Source organism: Hyaena hyaena, unplaced genomic scaffold (genome assembly GCF_003009895.1).
Source record: "Hyaena hyaena isolate Hyena2069 unplaced genomic scaffold, ASM300989v1 scaffold_365, whole genome shotgun sequence".
Classification (NCBI taxonomy): domain Eukaryota; kingdom Metazoa; phylum Chordata; class Mammalia; order Carnivora; family Hyaenidae; genus Hyaena; species Hyaena hyaena.
Window position 1 is genome coordinate 1,721,891 of NW_024080997.1, and position 19,060 is coordinate 1,740,950.

At 37.7% G+C, this 19,060-nt stretch overlaps 1 protein-coding gene across 1 annotated transcript in view; it reads left to right on the forward strand.

Moving 5' to 3' along the window:
• Positions 1-18,856, forward strand: part of MDFIC (MyoD family inhibitor domain containing) — a 94,614-nt gene extending 75,758 nt beyond the window's left edge. Inside the window, exon 6 of the mRNA XM_039250284.1 lies at positions 17,467-18,856. Coding sequence (XP_039106215.1) covers positions 17,467-17,714 — 248 coding nt within the window. The 3' untranslated portion in view covers positions 17,715-18,856. The remainder of the gene's footprint in view (positions 1-17,466) is intronic.
• The last annotated feature ends 204 nt before the right edge of the window (positions 18,857-19,060 follow it).

The window sequence follows — 19,060 nt, forward strand, 5'->3', positions numbered from 1 at the left end:
CTGTCAGCCTCCTCTCCTTGTGTTTATTCCCACACTGTCTTAAAGACCTGGTGTCATAAGTGACATAAGCCAATTCTGTGGGGCTCTCTAAGAGTCTAATAGCAGTGACTAAGCATCTGATAGAGGGAGTTCTTGTTCAAGACAGCACTGGAGGATCCTGAACTCACCTCCTCCCACCAACACCCCAAAACTACAGCTGCATATGGAACAGCTTCTTCTGAAAAGAATCTGAAGACAAGCTGAGTGAATCCTTCACATATGGCAAAGAAGAAAAAAATCAAACCAAAAAAAAAAAAAAAAAAAACCCTCCACATCTAAAGCAAGCAGGAGAGGCTGAGATGAAAGCTGCTCCGGCACAGTGACAGTTTAGGATGGAACTCAAAACCTGGAGTTTCTCTCTGAAAAGCTGAACCCCACATTCAGCACCCTTTTAAAACTGCATCTAATAGAAGAGCCCCCAAACATCTAGCTTTGTAAACCAATGGGGCTTATATCCCCAAGACCCAGAAGACTATGTTTGCCGGAGTCCAGCTCTGGCCAGGTCCAGGGGTCCCTAAAGGATGGATGGTGTCAGCAAGGGAGGGAGTGAGAGAGAGCCATGAGAATCTTTTTGGTCACCAGGCAGGCATCTCTGCCCTGTCGGTTTTGGTGTCTTTATTTATAGGTCAAACATTAACATAGCATCAGAAAATGGAATTTTTACAATGGATAGTTCTCTGTGATAAGATGTTTTAGAAAATGTACAGAAACAGGTTTTATAGAAGTATTCTTGGCAGAACTACCCCAATTATAGTGAGGTTGAGTAACTAAGAAAATAAGAGGGTGTTCTTAGTGAAAAACAGGATAACACACATTTTAATAACACTAATATTAGGTCATTGGTTTGTAGATACTCTTATCCATCCTCATCACAGCTGCCAGTGTAAAGGAAGGTGTTTGTGGAATGTAGGCCTTAGGGAAGGGACTGCTATACATCATCACTTAGCAAAGGTATATGTGGTAACTTATGTTCTGCTCTTATCTGTTCCTTCTCTCTAAGTAAGGCTCTTTGTCTCTGGGCAAGACTTGATTTTCCAGTTATATGCTTTATGGCACCAGAGAACCAGCCATGCCTTTAAAGAGTTTAGCGCATATCCAATACATAGAATAGCCTCTTCAAGTGCATTTACCTTTCTGTCTAGTTTTATGATTTCTTGAATAGCTAGGGCATGAGAGACATTTTTTGTTAGCTGATTTACATCTTGAGCTGTATGAACCTCTTGGACTAACACAATGGTAGAAACAGGATTGTACATGTAAAGGTCAACCTTTTATGAGTAAGGGCCATTAGCCTGTTCATAGCTCAAGGGAAAGTATGGAGGGAAACAGGACTTGCTGGAGACACAATGTCTGTTCCCATAATCAAAAGAAGAAGTTCCCACAATAAGTTCCTTCACAAGGTGCAATCATCATACCAGGGTTAGAATAAGGGGACAAGTCACATCTGATACTGATCAACAAGGTACCTTGGTGGTTGGTGCTAAAGCAGAAATAATTGAGTAGGGGTGGATATTGGTCATCATCTGATTGGCAAGAGATGGTCCAAACTTGCTATAACCTCATCAGGAGCTTTCTCGACTAGTGGGCTCAGAATGGCTCCCAGCATATGTTGAACCGAGAAATGGCTAGTAATGGGCTACTGCACGCGGACGCACATGCGGCAGGCCCAGTAGAGAGGCCGTGGATTGAGAGGTGCCCAGACCGTAAGTCAAGTAGGCACTCTTTAAAATAAAGTGTCAGAGGGTGCCTGGGTGGCTCAGTCGGTTAAGCATCTGACTTCGGCTTAGGTCATGATCTCACATTGAGCCCCGCGTCGGGCTGTGTGCTGACAGCTAGCTCAGAGCCTGGAGCCTGTTTCAGATTCTGTGTCTCCCTCTCTCTCTGACCCTCCCTGCTCATGCTGCCTCTCCTTCTCTCTCAGAAATAAATAAAACATTAAAAAAATAAAATAAATTGCCAGAACTGAACTGGCAGCCACCATCTTAGGGAGGTTGCTCCAACTCACCCATTGTAATCATCTTCAGAGATCCTGGAGAGTAAGCAATATCTTGTCCTCCAGCATGCTAGTGTCTCTGGGAGAAGATAAGCTTGTACACATCTGGTGTGCAGGGACACTTGATTGCTTAACTGTGGCAGACAACAGGGTCTGCATTTCTGGGTCCCACAAACTAACACAGGGGAGACTGCTCTTGATGGGCTGCCACTCCTGAGGCATTGCACAGAGAGCAGACTGAAACATACCCCCAGGATGTCTGCAAGAGAGGCCTATTTGCTTAACGTAAGCTTTGGCTAGGAGCAGGCTTCAGGCTGGGCACATGTAGGGGCCTACTGGTACATACTTCCAGAGAAATGGCCTGTGAGTGCTGTCTTTAAGCTCTCCCTTTGCCTTGCTTCAAATAACCAGTATCCTCCCAAAAGAAATTCTTATACCCCCTAGTGCCCCAATTTTTGTAACTGCCACCAGTGGATACCTCTAGATTGCCTGGCCTTGGAAGCCAGTGAGATTTATACTTTTAGTGTCACAAGACTATTTATGTTTGCATCCTTACAAGCTGCTTCTCCTGGGGGTGGGGAGGTGGGGGTGGGAGGGGATCTGTCTTCCAAATAACCTCAATCTAGGTGCTGACTGAGATCCTCCCCTTTGGGACACTGTTAAATCTTAGCACACCTCAGCCACTGGGAGCCACTAAAACTAAAATACTTTGGACAGTCACAAAGGTTTGAGAGACAACCACAAGCTAGAACAGGGTTGAACAAGAGATTTATCTGCTACACCAAGCCATTCCTTCAGACTGTACAAGTTAGCTGTTTTATCTAATGCATAGAAGCCAACACAGAGAGTCAAGAAAAATGAATAGAGGAGTATGTTTCAAAAGAAAGAATAAGGTAAACCCTAAGAAAAAATTCTTAATTAAATAGAGATAAGTGGTTTACCTGCCAAAGAGTTCATAATAATGGTTTTAAAGATGTTCGCCAAACTTGGGAGAAGAATGAGTGGACACGGTGAGAACTTAGAAATATAAGAAATTACCAAATGGAAGTCACAGAGCTGAAGAATACAAAATCAACCTGAAAAATATACTAGAAAGATTCAACAGCCAACTATGAAGCAGAAGAAAAGATCAGGGAGCTTGAAAACAGGGCAGTGGAGCTCACCTCATCAGAGCAGCATAAAGAAAAAAAGAATGGAAAAGTTAAGATAGTTTAAGGGAGTTATGTGACAACACTGAGCAGGCCAACATTCACATTAAAGGGATCACAGACTGAAAAGAAAGGGGCAGAAAAGTTATTTGAAGAAGTAATGGCTTGGTTTTTTTCTAACCTCTTGAAGAAAACAGATACCCAGATACAGGAAGCTGAGAGATTGCCAAATAAGATGAACTCAAGGAGGCTTATACCAAGACACATCATAATTAATATGTCAAAAGTTAAGAAGGAGATAATCTTAAAACCAGCAAGAGAAAAATATATGTATAAGGGAACCTGTATAGACTATCCTTAGATTTTTCAGCAGAAACTTTGCCAGACAGAAGGGAGGTTCATAATGTATTTCAAGTGCTCAAAGGAAAAAAAAAACAAATAAAAAAACTTGTAACCAAGAACACTCTCCAGCAAAGTTGTCATTCTGGATTTCAGGAGACAGAATTTTCCAGACCGACAAAAGCTAAGCCTGGCTTATAGGCTTAAAGGAACTTCTTTAAGCTGAAGAAAAAAGGGCACTAATTACTAACAGGAAAATATCATAGTATAAATCTCAGTGGTAAAAGTAAATGTAGAGTAAAATTCAAAATACACTAATGTAAACATGACAGATTAATCACTTATGAAGCTAGTATGAAGGTTAAAGACAAAGGTACTAAAAATAACCACAATAAGTAGTTAAGATAAAAAGATGTAAAATGTGACATCAAAAAAGGGAAAGTAAAAATGTAGAGCTTTAGAATGCATCAAAGCTTAAGTTATAAACTTAAAATAGCCTGTTAGATATGTCATTATATGTAATTCTCTTAATAACCACAAAGCAAAAACCTGTAGTAGACACATATAATATGAAAAAACATGAAGCATATCTAAACATAATCTAAGCATAACCACTACAGTAAATCATCAAGTTACAAAGGAAAAGACCAAGTGAAAGAAACAGAAGTACAAAATAGCCAAAACAAAAATAAAAATAAAACCCACCACTTAACAAATGACAGTAAGGGGCACCAGGGGTGGCTCAGTCACTTGAGATTCCAGCTCTTGATTTTGGCTCAGGTCATGATCTCATGGTTTGTGGAATCGAGGTGCACTGTCAGCACAGAGCAAGCCTGCCTGGGACTTTCTCACTCCCTCTCTCTCTCTCTCTGCCTCTCCCCTGCTTGTGTTCCTGTCTCTCTCAATAAACAAATTAATTTTTTAAATGGAAGTAAGTACATACTTATCAATAATTATTTTAAATATAAATGGGCTAAATTTTTCAATTAAAAGAATGGTTGTATGAAAACACAAGACCCATCTGTATGCTGTGTACAAAAGACTCACTTCAGATGTAAAGTTAAAAAGACTAAAAGTGAAGAGAAAGATTTTCCATGCAAATAGAAACCAAAAAAATGGAGTAGCTGTCTTTATATCACGCAAAACGGAATTTAAAACAAGGATTGTAAAAAGAGACAAGATAATCACATCATGATAAACAGGGTCAATCAAACAAAAGAATATAACATGTAACTACTTAAGCACCCACACAGGAACACCTAAATATATAAAGCAAATATTTATAGACTCAAATGGAGAAATAAAAAGACAATAATAGTACAGGACTTTAATACCTCTTTCATCAAGGGAGATCGTCCAGACAGAAAATCAATAAGGAAACATTGTCCTTAAGCAACTCATTAGACCAGATAGATTTAGCAGATACACACAGAACATTACACATAAAAGTAACAGAATACACATTCTTCACAAGTATACATAGAATATTCTTCATGATAGAGCATATTAGGCCCCAAAATAAGTTGAAGTGAATTCAAGAAGACTGAACTCATATTAAGCAACTTTTCCAACTGCAGTGGTATTAAGTTAGAAATCAATTACAAGAAAAATGGAAAATTCACAAATATGGGAAATTAAGCAATGTTCTACTGTACAACCAGTGAGTCAAAAAGAGAAATTAAAATACCCAGAGACAATGAAAGTAGAAGTACAACATAACAATACTAATGGATGCAGCATAAACAATTTTACAAGGAAAGTTCATAATGATAAATTTCTCCCTCAAGTAATAAAAGGACAAGAACCACATGATTCTCTCAATAGATACAGAGAAAGCATTTGACAAAATATAGCATCCTTTCTTGATAAAAACCCTCAAGAGAGTAAGGATAGAAGGATCATACCTCAGGATCATAAAAGCCATATATGAAAGACCTACCGCTAGTATCATCCTCAATGGGAAAAAACTGAGAGCTTTCTCTCTAAGGTCAGGAACAAGACAGGGATGTCCACTCCCGCCACTATTATTCAACATAGTATTGGAAGCCTTAGCCTCAACCATCAGACAACACAAAGAAAAGGCATCCAAATTGGCCAGGAGGATGTCAAACTTTCACTCTTCACAGATGACATGATATATGGAAAACCCGAAAGATTCCCACCAAAAAAATTGCTAGAACTGATCCATGATTTCACCAAAGTTTCAGGGTATAAGATCAATGCACCAAAATCAGTTACATTCCTATACACCAATAATGAAGCAACAGAAAGAGAAATCAAGGAATCGATCTCATTTACAATTGCACCACAAACCATAAAATACCAAGGAATAAATCTAACCAAAGAGGTGAAAAATGTATACACTGATAACTATTGAAAGCTTATTGAAGAAGATACAAAAAAATGGAAACATATTCCATGCTCCTGCATAGGAAGAACAAATATTGATAAAATGTCAATACTACCCAAAGCAATCTACATATTTGATGTAATTCCTATCAAAATGACACCAGCATTATTCACAGACAATGTTCTAGTTCACAGAACTAGAACAAACAATCCTAACATTTGTATGGCACCAGAAAACACCCCAAATAGCCAAAGCAATCTTGAAAAAGAAAACCAAGGCTAGAGGCATCACAATCCTGGACTTCAAGATGTATTACAAAGCTGTAATTATCAAGACAGTATGGTACTAGTACAAAAACAGACACTCAGATCAATAGAACAGAACAGAGAACCCAGAAATGGACCCACAAACATATGGCAAACTAATCTTTGAAAAACCAGGAAAGAACATCCCATGGAATAAAGACAGTCTTTTCAGGAAGTGATGCTGGGAAAACTGACAGCAATATGCAGAAAAATGAACCTGGACCACTTTCTTACACCATCACAAAAATAAACTCAAAATGGATAAAAGACCTAAATGTAAGAGAGGATGCCATCAAAATCCTTGAGGAAAAAGCAAGCAAAAACCTGTTTAACCATGGTGGCAGCAACTTCTCACTCAACATGTCTCCGGAGGCAAGGAAAATCAAAGCAAAAATGAACTATTGGGACCTTATCAAAATAAAAAGCTTCTGCACAGCGAAGGAAACAATCAGCAAAAACTAAAAGGTGACCAATGGAATGGGAGAAGATATTTCAAATGACATATCAGATAAAGGGTTAGTATCCAAAATTTATAAAGAACTTACCAAACTCAACACCCCAAAAAACAAATAATCCAGTGAAGAAATGGGCAAAAGACATGAATAGACACTTCTGCAAAGAAGACATCCAGATCGCCAACAGACACATGAAAAGATGCTCAATATCACTCATCACCAGGGAAATATGAATCCAAACCACAATGAGATTCCACCTCACACCTGTCAGAATGGCTAAAATTAACAACTCAGGCAACAACAGATGCTGGCAAGGATGCGGAGAAAGAGGATCTCTTCTGCACTGTGGGTGGGAATGCAAACTGGTGCAGCCACTCTGGAAAACAGTATGGAGGGTCCCCAAAAAATTAAACATAGAACTACCCTTTGACCCATTAATTGTGCTAATTGCACTCCTAGGTATTTATCCAAGGGTTATAGGTGTGCTGTTTTGAAGGAGCACATGCACCCCAATGCTTATAGCAGCACCTTCAACAATAGCCGAAGTATGGGAAGAGCCCAAATGTCCATCGATGGATGAATGGACAAAGATGTGATGTGTACACACACACACACGCATATACACACACGCATATACACACACACAATGAAGTATTACTCAACAATTAAAAAGAATGAAATCTTGCCATTTGCAACTGTGTGGATGGTACTAGAGGATATTATGCTAAGTGAAATTAGAGAAAGACAAATATCTTATGACTTCACTGATATGAGGACTTTCAGATACAAAACAGCTGAATATAAGAGAAGGGAAGCAAAAATAATATTAGAAACACGGAGGGGGGGCAGAACATAAGAGACCCTTAAATATGGAGAACAACAGAGGGTTACTGGAGGGGCTCCAGAGGGGGGATGGGCTATATGGGTAAGAGGGATTAAGGAATCTACTCCTGAAATCATTGTTGCACTATATGCTAACTAACTTGGGTGTAAATTAAATTAACGGAAAAGGAAAAAAAAATCCAAAATATCTCTAGAACTCAAGAACTGGTCAGCTTATATCCACCCAGGGCGTCTAACAGTAAATGAAAATAAATTCATACAAAAAGAAGAAAGTAGGGAGAAGAGGATATCCTAAAATCTTCTAGAAAGTAAGCAAAGGAATAAACAAAAGTTAAAGAGTCAGAATGGCATGAAACTTTGACAACACCACCAGAAATTAGGAAGGAAATGAAACCATGCAAGAAAAACTCAAAGGAAATTATTTCTAACCTAGAATCTCTCACTCAGCCAAACCATCAATTAAGTAGAAAAATGAAGACATTTTCAGTTATAAAACAGACAAAAAATGTATGATAAAAAATCTCAACACTTGTGTATAGAGGGAATGTATCTCAACATAATAAAAGCTGTCTATGACCAGCCCGTAGCTAGCATCATAATGGTGAAAAGCTTGAAAGTTTTTCCTCTGAGATCAGGAATAAAATAAGGACACCCACTCTCAGAATTTTTATTAAACATAGTAAATTCTGACCAGAGCAATTAGGCAGGAAAAAGAAACAGAAGACATACAAATTGGAACATAAGAAGTAAAACTATTGCTATTTGTAGGTGACATAGATATGTGTGGAAAACCCTAAAGACTTCTACAAAAAAACTTAGACCTAATCAGCAAATTCAGGAAAGTTGCAGGATCACAAAATCAGTGTGAAAAATCTGTGGCATATCTATACAGTAATAAAAAACTATCAGAGAAATTAAGAAAACAATCCCATTTAAAAATGCATCAAAGAATAAAATACACAGCAATGAATTTAACCAAGGAGGTAAAAGACTTGTACACTAAAAACTACCAGACATGGTGAAAGAAACCTAAGACAACACAAATCTATATGAAAATAATCTGTGCTCATGGATTGGAAGAATATTATTAAAATGTCCTTATTACCCAAAAACAATCTACAGTTTCAATGAAATCCCTATCAAAATGGCAAGGACATTAACAGAAATAGAACAAAAAATCCTAAAGTATTTTTTGGAACTACAAAAGACTGAATAGTCAAAGCAATCCTGAGAAAGAACAACAAAACTGGAGGCATCACACTCTCTGATTTCGGGCTATATTACAATGCTATGGTAATGAAAGCATGATGGTATTAGCATGAAAACAGACACATGGATCAATGGAACAGAAAAGAGACCCCAGAAACAGACCAATGTATATAGGGTCAATTAATTTTTGACAGCTAGCCAAGAATATGCAATGAGTAAAAGTTTCTTCAGTAAATGGTATTGGGAAAACTAGACAGCTGTATGCAAAAGAATGAAATTGGACCACTATTGTATACCATACACAAAAGTTAACTCTAAATAGATGAAAAACTGTAAGACCCGAAGCCATAGAACTCCTTGAAGAAAACATAATAAGCTGCTCCTTGACTTCTAACTTTGTGCTAAGTTTTTAGACTTGACACCAAAAACAAACCTAAAATAAACAAGTGGGACTACATCAAACTGAAAGGCTTCCACACAGCAAAGGAATACATCAACAAAACAAAATCATAAGCTATCTAGTGAGAAAAAATATTTCCAAAACATATCTAATGAGTAGTTAATATCCATCATATAGAGAGAATTCATACCACAAAAGCAAATAAACACAATCTGATTAAAAATGGACAGAAGATCTCAATAGATATTTTTCCAAAGGCAATATACAAGTGGCCAACAGGTCCATGAAAAGGTGCTCAACATCACTAATCATCAGGGAAATAGAAATTAAAACCATAATGAAATACCACCTCACACTTGTCAGATTGGCTGTTAGCAACAAGAAAGAGCACGTGTTGTGTTGTTTAGGTTGTGGGAAAAAGCGTACTGTTTGTGGGAATGTAAATTTATTTAGCCACTATTGAAAACAGTATGGAGGTTGCTCAAATTAAAAACAGAACTACCATACAATCTAGTAATTCAAGTTCTGGGTATTTATCCAAAAGAAATGAAAAGACTAATTCAGAAATATATATCCACCCCCGTGTTCACTGCAGTATTACTTATAATAGTCAACATACAGAAACAATGTTTTTCAATGGATGACTGGGTAAAGAAGATGTGACGGATACATATAGTACATGATATTTGTGTGTGTGTGTGTGTGTGTTTGTATACACACAATTGAACACTATTCAGCCATTAAAAAAAAAGAAGGATCTTGCCTTTCCAACAACATGGATGGACCTCGAGGGCATTATGCTAAGTGTGTAAATCAGAAAAAGACAAATACCATATGATCTCACTTATATGTGGCATCTAAAAACAAAACCATGAGTTCATAGATATAAAGAACAGATTGGTGGTGGCCTGAGGCAGGGGGTGGACATGGGTAAAATAAATGAAAGAGTCCAAAAGTAACAGACTTCAGTTATAAAATAAGTAAGTCATGGGCATGTATTGTATGACATGGTGACTATAGTTAACATATTGCATACCTGAAAGTTGCTAAGAGAGTAGATATTAAAAAGCTCTCCTAAGGAAAAAAACTATAGTGGCAGATATTAACTAGACATTGTGGTGATCATTTCACAGTGCAGATATATTGAGTCAGTATATATGTTTTTTCTTTTCAAATTGAGTCAGTTATATGTTTTTTTCTTTTCAAATTTTTATTTAAATTCTAGTTAACATACAGTGCAATATTGGTTTCAGGAGTAGAACCCAGTCAATGTTAATTATGCCTCAATAAGTATAAATACATAAAAAGCATGTGATATGGCAAGGTGTTAATTTACTGTTCTTATCATCGCCACCACCTTTTGCAGGATCACCCCATTGGGTACTATTTGACTTAAAAACCAGATTTCTTTTCATAATGTACCTTGCACAATATTTAGGCCTCCCACAGATCAGAGAGGAAACTGAAATGGTAATTGTGAAATTGTCACAGTTGTGAAAAATGGGGAAAACGTTAAGTTTGTGGAGAGATTTCTTAGATCATTTTTATACAGTCTTAAGAACATAAATCCTCTAGTTTTAATGAAAAAGTGTATTTTTCCCTAGCCATAGATGGCTTTGTGATCAATTTTAGGAGATACTGTTAGACATATTCTTTTTGGGAAAATGCTTTTAAGATCTAAAGTGGATTTTGTTCTCCGAGAGTTATATTCAACTTTTTTATTAAACTTTTTGGATTAGAGATATTCCAACTGGCCGACTGAATAAAGTCAGCATTGAATAAGTTTAGGTAAAGCATAGTCTTACTCTGTTCATGCCTCCTAGCTTCCTGAGAAAATAAGTGGATAATTTAAATATGCAAAAAGATAATTATTTTAAGTCTTCTGCTGTAGTCAAACAAGAGGTACTGATTTTTTCTGGACAGATTTCTGCTTCACTCTTCTGCAGATCTGTCTCTTAAAGTTGACATTTTGTGTCTCTTTTTTCAAGTGTTTCAACTCTGGACTGAGCCTTTTATAAAATTCCTTAGATTAAAATGGAATGGCCCAATTTTGGTGTAGTATCAGAGTGAATGAAGTCTATCGGTATGTAGGGAGGTGTGGCCTCCCTAAAATAAATATTTTTCTATTGCCTTCATTGCTATCACAGTAACAACATTTAATAAGCATTACATGATAAATCCCTTCTTGAGTACTTTTTAAGTTTATTTATTTTGAGAGAGAGAGAGAGACAGAGAGAGAGAGAGAAAGAGAGGAGGGGCAGCAAAGGGGAGAAAGAGAGAGAATCCCAAGCAGGCTTTGCACTGCTAGGGCAGAGCCTGATGTGGGGCTCAAGCTCAAAAACTGAGAGATCATGACCTGAGTGGAAACCAAGAGTCAGATGCTTAACCAGTGTAGCCCCCTCTTCTTGAGTACTTTTTCTGCATTGTCCCTTTTAATCTTCACTGTTACCCTCTGAGGACAGCACTGTTAGATCAAATTTGTGATCTTAGTGTTGTAGAGATTCAGTGAGTTAATGTAAACATTATTTGAACCATCTATATTTTTTTAGCTTTTCTTTACCCTCTTCCCTCCCCACATGTTAACTGCCTGTAAAATGTTTTAAAGGAACACGTCTACTAACTGAGCTTTTACTCCTCTTCAGATTTCTCTGTACAGCTCCTGAAGGGGAGGGGAAGGTGTTTTGGTATATACATTATGTTCCTAGACTTTGTAAGATGCGACTATTTAGAAAGGACTACTTGACTCAGTCCTACAGTTAAGTAATGACTAACAATTACTGGATCAAATCTCTTAGAGAGTTTGGAATATTTAGTGAATCAACCATGGAGCATGCAGCAGGATAAGCAAATAAGAGAAGCAAAAAAAAATATGTGCCTTCCACCTACTGTAATGTAAAATGCAAATGCACCTCTCATAGGTACAGGATGGAATCCAGAATTTGGACATGTGCTAGGAAAATTATCAAGGAGTCCCTCTGGGGGGTGTGGGAGAACAGTGCTGGTTTTTTTCCAAGGTTCCATCGAGTTGGCCCAAAGGAAAGATAATAGTAAAGAGAATTGTTCGATTTTCCTAAGTGTGGTCTTCTTTGTACTGCAGTGGAAAATATCGCTCTTCTCTTTCTTTTACCTCCTGACCTAACTCCCTTTCTTCCCCACTAGGAAAATGTTGACTATGTTCTGGCTAAGATGCATGGCCTCACGGGGACAGCAGCGTGCCAGAGAGTTCTGTGTAGGAGGTATGCTTCAGGCCAATTTATGCAGGCAGCGGGTCATTCTAGGGCTGTAGGCCAGAATGCTGTGCGTCCTCTGGCTGGGAGACACAGAGCTACTTGGAGCTGAGCTACCGTGCTGTATTAGTAAATATCTCCTGCCCCTATGAACACTTGAGGAGCACAACTCCCTGGAGAGGTCTGTGTCTCACCCCTCACAGCTGGCTTTTCACATAGGCCAGATACTAACTTAGCCATCCTGGCTGCAATTTTCAGGATTACTAAACCCCACATCTAGCCTGCTTTCTGATTTTACCTTGAGAAACAACAGTTGCAGTCAGGCAGTGTCTGGTAAGAAGAATGCCACCAACCAATCAGGCATCCTCTGTACAGTGAGCCCCTTTTACCCCCCCACTGGGCAGATGTGAGCCTTAGCAGTTCAAGACATGGGAACACCTGTGGGTTCTCTGTAGCTGTGGGTGTGAAGTCAGGTTTGATCTCAGTGCAATTATTAAATGACTCATTACGCATAATTGACTGCTCATGTTCTAATCTGCAATTGCTTTTTGGCATACTGTTACACTGTTAACAATGTTAACAAACTTCTGTTTCTCAGTATATAGTTTACTTGTTGGGGGCTTGGTTAAGAAAGTCGTTTCAAGCATTGAAGTCATAGGAAACGTTATTAGAGATTAGTTGAGATAAAACACATACAAATCTGGTTTGTGGGTTATTCTCAGAATTCTCTGCTCTGTGCTTCCCAGTACTCTGCTGTTTGGGGTCTTTGTTCCAAGAAATTCAGAGCATCTGTCATACCACATCTTAAAAAAAGAAAACTCGAGAAATGTAATAGATTCCTTTATAATAGAGCTGAGTTTACTGCGCACATAGTTTTCTGATGGCTCTCCCTTCTGTTTTCTGAGCATTTGGGGCCACTGATGAGGAGGTAAATTAGTTCGGGATCGTTTCATTATTAAATTAATGTATTCTTATAAAAATGAGTCTTCAGCCTCGTTTTAAACAGACCAAAGCCCCTTGGGCCAGTCATGGACATTTCTAGAGCCACCTAAGATGCTATTGAAGTGGTTTCTATTGTTGCTTTCAAGGCCTGGGGCAGCCGGATGTTTTCCAAATAGACCAGCTACAGGGGCTTAACACTGATGACCTTTCATAGGATTCAGATATTTTGTTTGGGTTTGTTTGTGTCTGCAGTCTTTTATAGCAGTTTTGTTGTTGGGTTTTTTTTTTTTTTTTTAAATCAAATATTGCACTAAAGTTTTCCTTTTATGATTTCTTGCAAGATACTTGGCTGCTGGTATGTGCCTTTGTTTTCCTCAATTTACAGTAGCTGTCAGTCTTGTGCTGAGTTCCCCTCTCACTAGCACACTGAATTGTGCAATTCTTGCTTGGCCCGGTTTGGGACAGGCATCCTTCCCAGAACCTAGTTGGCTTCTCAAAGGTTAAATGCTTTTGGCAAAAACTGCAAGTATGAGTGAATAAAACCATAAAAATGAAAAACCTCAAGAACGAGTGCGGGGGGGGGAGAATTATTTCTGACTGTGAACTATCATCTATGAAGAAGACTCTTCTTTTTTTAAGTTTCTCTATTGAAGTCTTCTTAGTTTGCTAATTCTTAGACTCTTCTCTTTGCTTCAAAAAAAAAAACATTGTAATATCTTTTATGATTCTTGATTCCCCTGGGGGTGGTGGAGGTGATAGTGGAAGAAACGCTATCAGCTATTTTGTCTTAGTTTAACCTTTTCATTGCCCTGGGTCACAAACTGCTCTTTCTAGAACACAACCAAAAGAAATGTTTTTGGCAAGGAATAAAAATTAGATTATTAAATTGACTTGATAGAACTTAGGAATCCTTTTGTTTCTTTTGTTGCTTTCATACCTAGGAAGTTCTTATAAAGTACAGGTAATGACTGCATTTGTGGTATATGTCCCTGTAAATGCGCCTTATTTAATATCACTTTACTCTCTAAGGTGCAGTTTGGTTTGTGACATTTTTAGGTACCCTTTAATAGATTGGTTTTTCAGAGTAGCACAAAATGGTTTTCTAGTAAATTATGTAGGACCTATGTGCTAAGAGGATGTATTTTTTTTTTTTTTTACCTTTCGTATTTACCTAAAGAACTTATTCTTTTAAGACCTGTGTTATTACCATGCTGTACCAGAATCCTTACATAATCTGTTCACTGCTTTTGTTCATATAACTGTGGACCTTAATTTTTGTGTCACATTTACAGATTTGCTTCTTTTGAGACACTATCTCTCTCTCTCTTTCTGCTGCCCACCCTCTTATGTCTGTCTCCACAATGTAACTGGCAGTTTATCAGCTCTCCAGCTCACAAACTTTGCTCTTACCTGTTGAAGGTTAACCTGTACTATCAACTCTTCATTCAAAGTGAAATTCAGAATCATCTTTAGAAAGGAAAGGAACATGAATCAAGGCTAAAAACAGATCAAGACAAATCAGTAAGTTTTGGGTTTATAACTGATCTTCCCCCGAGGAAGATGAACCAAGCAGTCCACCCCTGCGGTCAACACAGCATGCTGGATTAGAGCAGGGCCTTTCCCTGCAAACCACATGGTTCTCACCCTGGCACTGCTGCTTATGGCCTGGATGACTCTGGGCAAGTTTTCTAAATTTTTTCTAAGTCTATATTGGTAAAACACAGATAATACCAGTATTGCTTCTTGAGAATATTATTAGAATTAAGTGAATTAGTATTTGGAAAAAGCCTTACATAGAGATTAAAGTACCTAAAATAGTTTTTTTAATGAAATAATGAAAACATTTTCTCTCCTGAGATATTTTTTTCCTAATATGCAAATAAATAATTTTTCTTCATTTTTGCTAGGCTTCCCATTCTGTGAAAGACAACCACTCATACCTATTAGTTATAGAAATCACGTTTTATTGTACAAGATAGATTAGAAAGGAGTGTTTGATCTATTTCTAGCTAAGAACTTTTTGTTTTGTTTTGTTTACTAAAAATACAAAGGAAGTTTAACAGACTTAATTTGATCTGTGAATCCTGTTGGCTAAAATAGGAATTTAGACAGATCCTATTCTGGGTTTGAGGCAACTGTCATCTAAAATCAGGAAGGGATTTTCATTCTCCAATGAATAGAGAGGTCCTGTGAGTGGCAATGAGCTGTTTAGTTTGGAATTATCTTGAGGGCTGTTGATTTCTCACTCATCACATTCAGTCTCTCCCTCCTGATTATTGGTTTCTTCTCCCTCTCTCTATATATAGGCAGGGCTGGGCTGAGCTCCCTTCTTTTGAATCAGGCATTAAAACTTTTTATTTCATTCTGCTACCGGATCTTGTTAATGCCTCCTCAGCCATCTCGTCAATCCTATATCTCCAACTAACAACAAGATTTGATTTGGATTTATCTTTATTACTTTAACTCTCAAAGTCTGAAAATTAACTCATCTGTCTCTTGTTAGTTTACTTTAACCTAAGAAAAACCATGTACTAAGAGCAAACAGTCATTTTTGAGAAAGGATTGGTATCTTGAACATATGAAGAACATCTAAAATCAGTAAGAAAAAAAGCACAACTTAATAGAACAATGAGGGGAAAACACGAACACACTGAACACCTGTTTCAAAGAAGAGACCACATGAATGACCAAACTTGAAAAGACGTCCAAACCTACTAGTAACTCAGTAAATGCAAAGTAAAACCACCAAGGATATCCTGTTTCACACTCACCTAACTGGCATATATGAAAGTATGACAGTATCCACGATTAATGAGGATGCAGACAGTGAGCATTCTCAAACTTGGTTTGTGGGAGTAAACTCTTGAGCAACCGCTCTGGAAACCCATTTGCATATCCCATGAGCCAACAGTTCTGCTAGTTATAGATCATGTATGTTCTCAGACACTTGTACAAAACATTCCCAACAGTGATGTTTGGAGTAGGAAAAACACTGGACATGACAAAGATATTCATAAATAGTATGGAAAAATTATGATATATTAGCTCAGTTGGAATATTCTACACCTGGAAGATAAGTGATCTATAGTGACATGAATCAGTGAGGGGAAATCTGAAACACAGTGTTGAGCAAAAAATGCTACTCACAGGAATTCACAAGGCATCCTTTCTTTTCTGATCAGTTACTTAGGGATGTTTACACATTCACTGTTGTAAAAAGTGCAATGATAAGTAAGGGAAGAAAATTCAAGACATTGGTCATATTTCAGGAGAGGAAAATCTACTTATTAGAAAGGGACCAAAAGAGGCGTCAAAGATTTAACCCTCCACTTCTGACACTAGGTGGGGTGACCATTCTTTCCCCCTTTAAAATTGATAGATCCACTACAGATAGTTTGATGTTGATGTAATTTCTGATTAATACGTAAATAATCTAATGCCCAGTAATATTCTTAGGGTTTTCAGAATACTCAGTTAAAGATTCTTTAGTGTCAAGTGAGTTTTGTAGGTTCCCCTTTCAGCTTTGAAATACAAACTTTCCCTAGCACAATAGAAAGTGAAGGTCAGAAATGTTAGAACTGGTTAATAGGAGTATTTCTTTGAAGGCATACTGAATAGAACTGGCTTACTGCCAGTTAACCACTAGTTTCTTAATATGATAATAATCTAGCTTGTTAGCTCTTCAGAACACTTCAAGTACCTTATATATCATGATGTACTCATGATATACTCAATAATCTACTGAATATATCCTATTGAATTTTCTTTTCCTTCCAATGTTGGAGCAGGTGGATGGAGCAAATTTCTATGTCTAAAGGACTGTACTGTTACAGAATTGTTTTACCTTCTGTTATAGAGAATAATAGGATATAGGGACAATGGGTAAGAGACACAGAGAAGTGGAACCTAGGACCAAGACCACTGAACAATGTGTGAGAGTAATGTAAAATCTAACCTACATGCACACACCTGTACACACAACCATCTGTTTTTTTTTTTCCCTGAATGCAATACCTACATCTAAAGATTACTTCTCTAAAATTTAGCTTAAGTTTCTTTGTGAGCTTCCAGCCCACAGAAAGACTTCTAAGAGTGCATGTCACTGCGTTCTGGATTACTTATTTTGATCAATTCTTATTATCCAGTCCATTGATGACTTCTTTAATTGTGTTCATTCTTTCCTTCATATGTGTTCTCTTCCCAACTGAAAATGAAGATTGCTGTGTCCACTGTATCCTGGCCTGCTTGTTCTGTGAATTCCTGACCCTCTGCAATATTGTCCTGGGCCAAGCTTCATGTGGCATCTGCACCTCAGAAGCCTGCTGCTGTTGCTGTGGAGATGAAATGGGAGAGGACTGTAACTGCCCTTGCGACATGGATTGTGGCATCATGGATGCCTGTTGTGAATCATCAGACTGTTTGGAAATCTGTATGGAATGCTGTGGAATTTGTTTTCCTTCATAGAGATTTATCTTCGGTTGTGTTAAAACTGGAGAGTTTTAAGATTTTTCTTTTAAGGGGGCGGAAAGGCACATGGTAAGATTCGCATGAAGCAAGCCAGTATTTGCACTGTTCACTCATTAAGTAATCTCTGAAAGCCTTCTCTAACCAAATCTACGTGGTTTAATATGTGAAATTTTAACTACTTGTAAACTTAATAGGTTACAATGACTGAGGGACATTTTGACCCAAAAAAATGCTAAATGTCTCCTCCTTTCTATACATACTTCTATTTCTTTTAACCATTCTTAGGAGTCTGTTGCTCCAAATGTATTATTTCTCTGTGGGTATTTAAACCAGACAATTTATTTTTGATGTTTATCTATCCATGGTTCAAAGTAAGCATTTCTTTCCTTTAAAGTGAACCTTGGGAAACAAACCCACACCATAGTTGGGCACTCCGTGTTAGTCTCCATGCTCTGTTCTCACTTTCCTCACTTGTTCAACAGATATTGAGCTCCTCCTGTGTCTAATCGCCTGCTCAGATTCAGAGACAGATGCCATTCAACTCCCATCCAGAGGAGTATACAGTTTAACAGAGCAGAGAGACCTGGAAAGAATGAACCATTCCTCAAGGCATACTGAAGTGAGGATTATGCCAGAGAAAGACCAAAAAGTCTCTAAGAATACACAGAGAAGAATAGCTCTTATCTACCGGAATATGCACAGGGCCTCAAGGAGAAAGTGGTATTTGAAGAGGCCTTTTAGGATGAATGATCCATCTATGGCTTGAGTGAACTAGATGCAGGAACAACTTTTAGGTGGGAGCCCAAACTGTGTGTGTCCTTAAGCAGTTAAAAGAAAAATGCCTTAAGTATGTATTTTCTTTACTTGCAGGAATACAGTTTTTTTAATAAAAAATTAACTAAATTATGCACTAATTTTTTACACATAATTTAAATGTGATGATAAAGTTTTTGATAAGAAATATGGTTTAATATGGTTTATTAAAATAGCTCTATTTTATACAGAACATGGAAGGCTTTTGACAAATTGCATTTAAGCTGGTTATTTTTTACATATTAAAATCTCAGTATTCTGATTTTGATTTATTAAAAAAATGTTTTAATTTTTGGAGAGGTTTAAGCCTTTTCTAAGGGAAGAAAGTTTGTTTTGCTTTTTTTTTTTTTTTTTTAATTTATTTCAAGGAGAGAGAGAGGGAGAGACAGCGTGAGCAGGGGAGGGTCAGAGAGAGAGGGAGTCACAGACTGAAACAGGCTCCAGGCTCTGAGCCGGCAGTCAGCACAGAGCCCGACGCGGGGCTCGAACCCACGAACCGCGAGATCATGACCTAAGCGAAAGTCGGACGC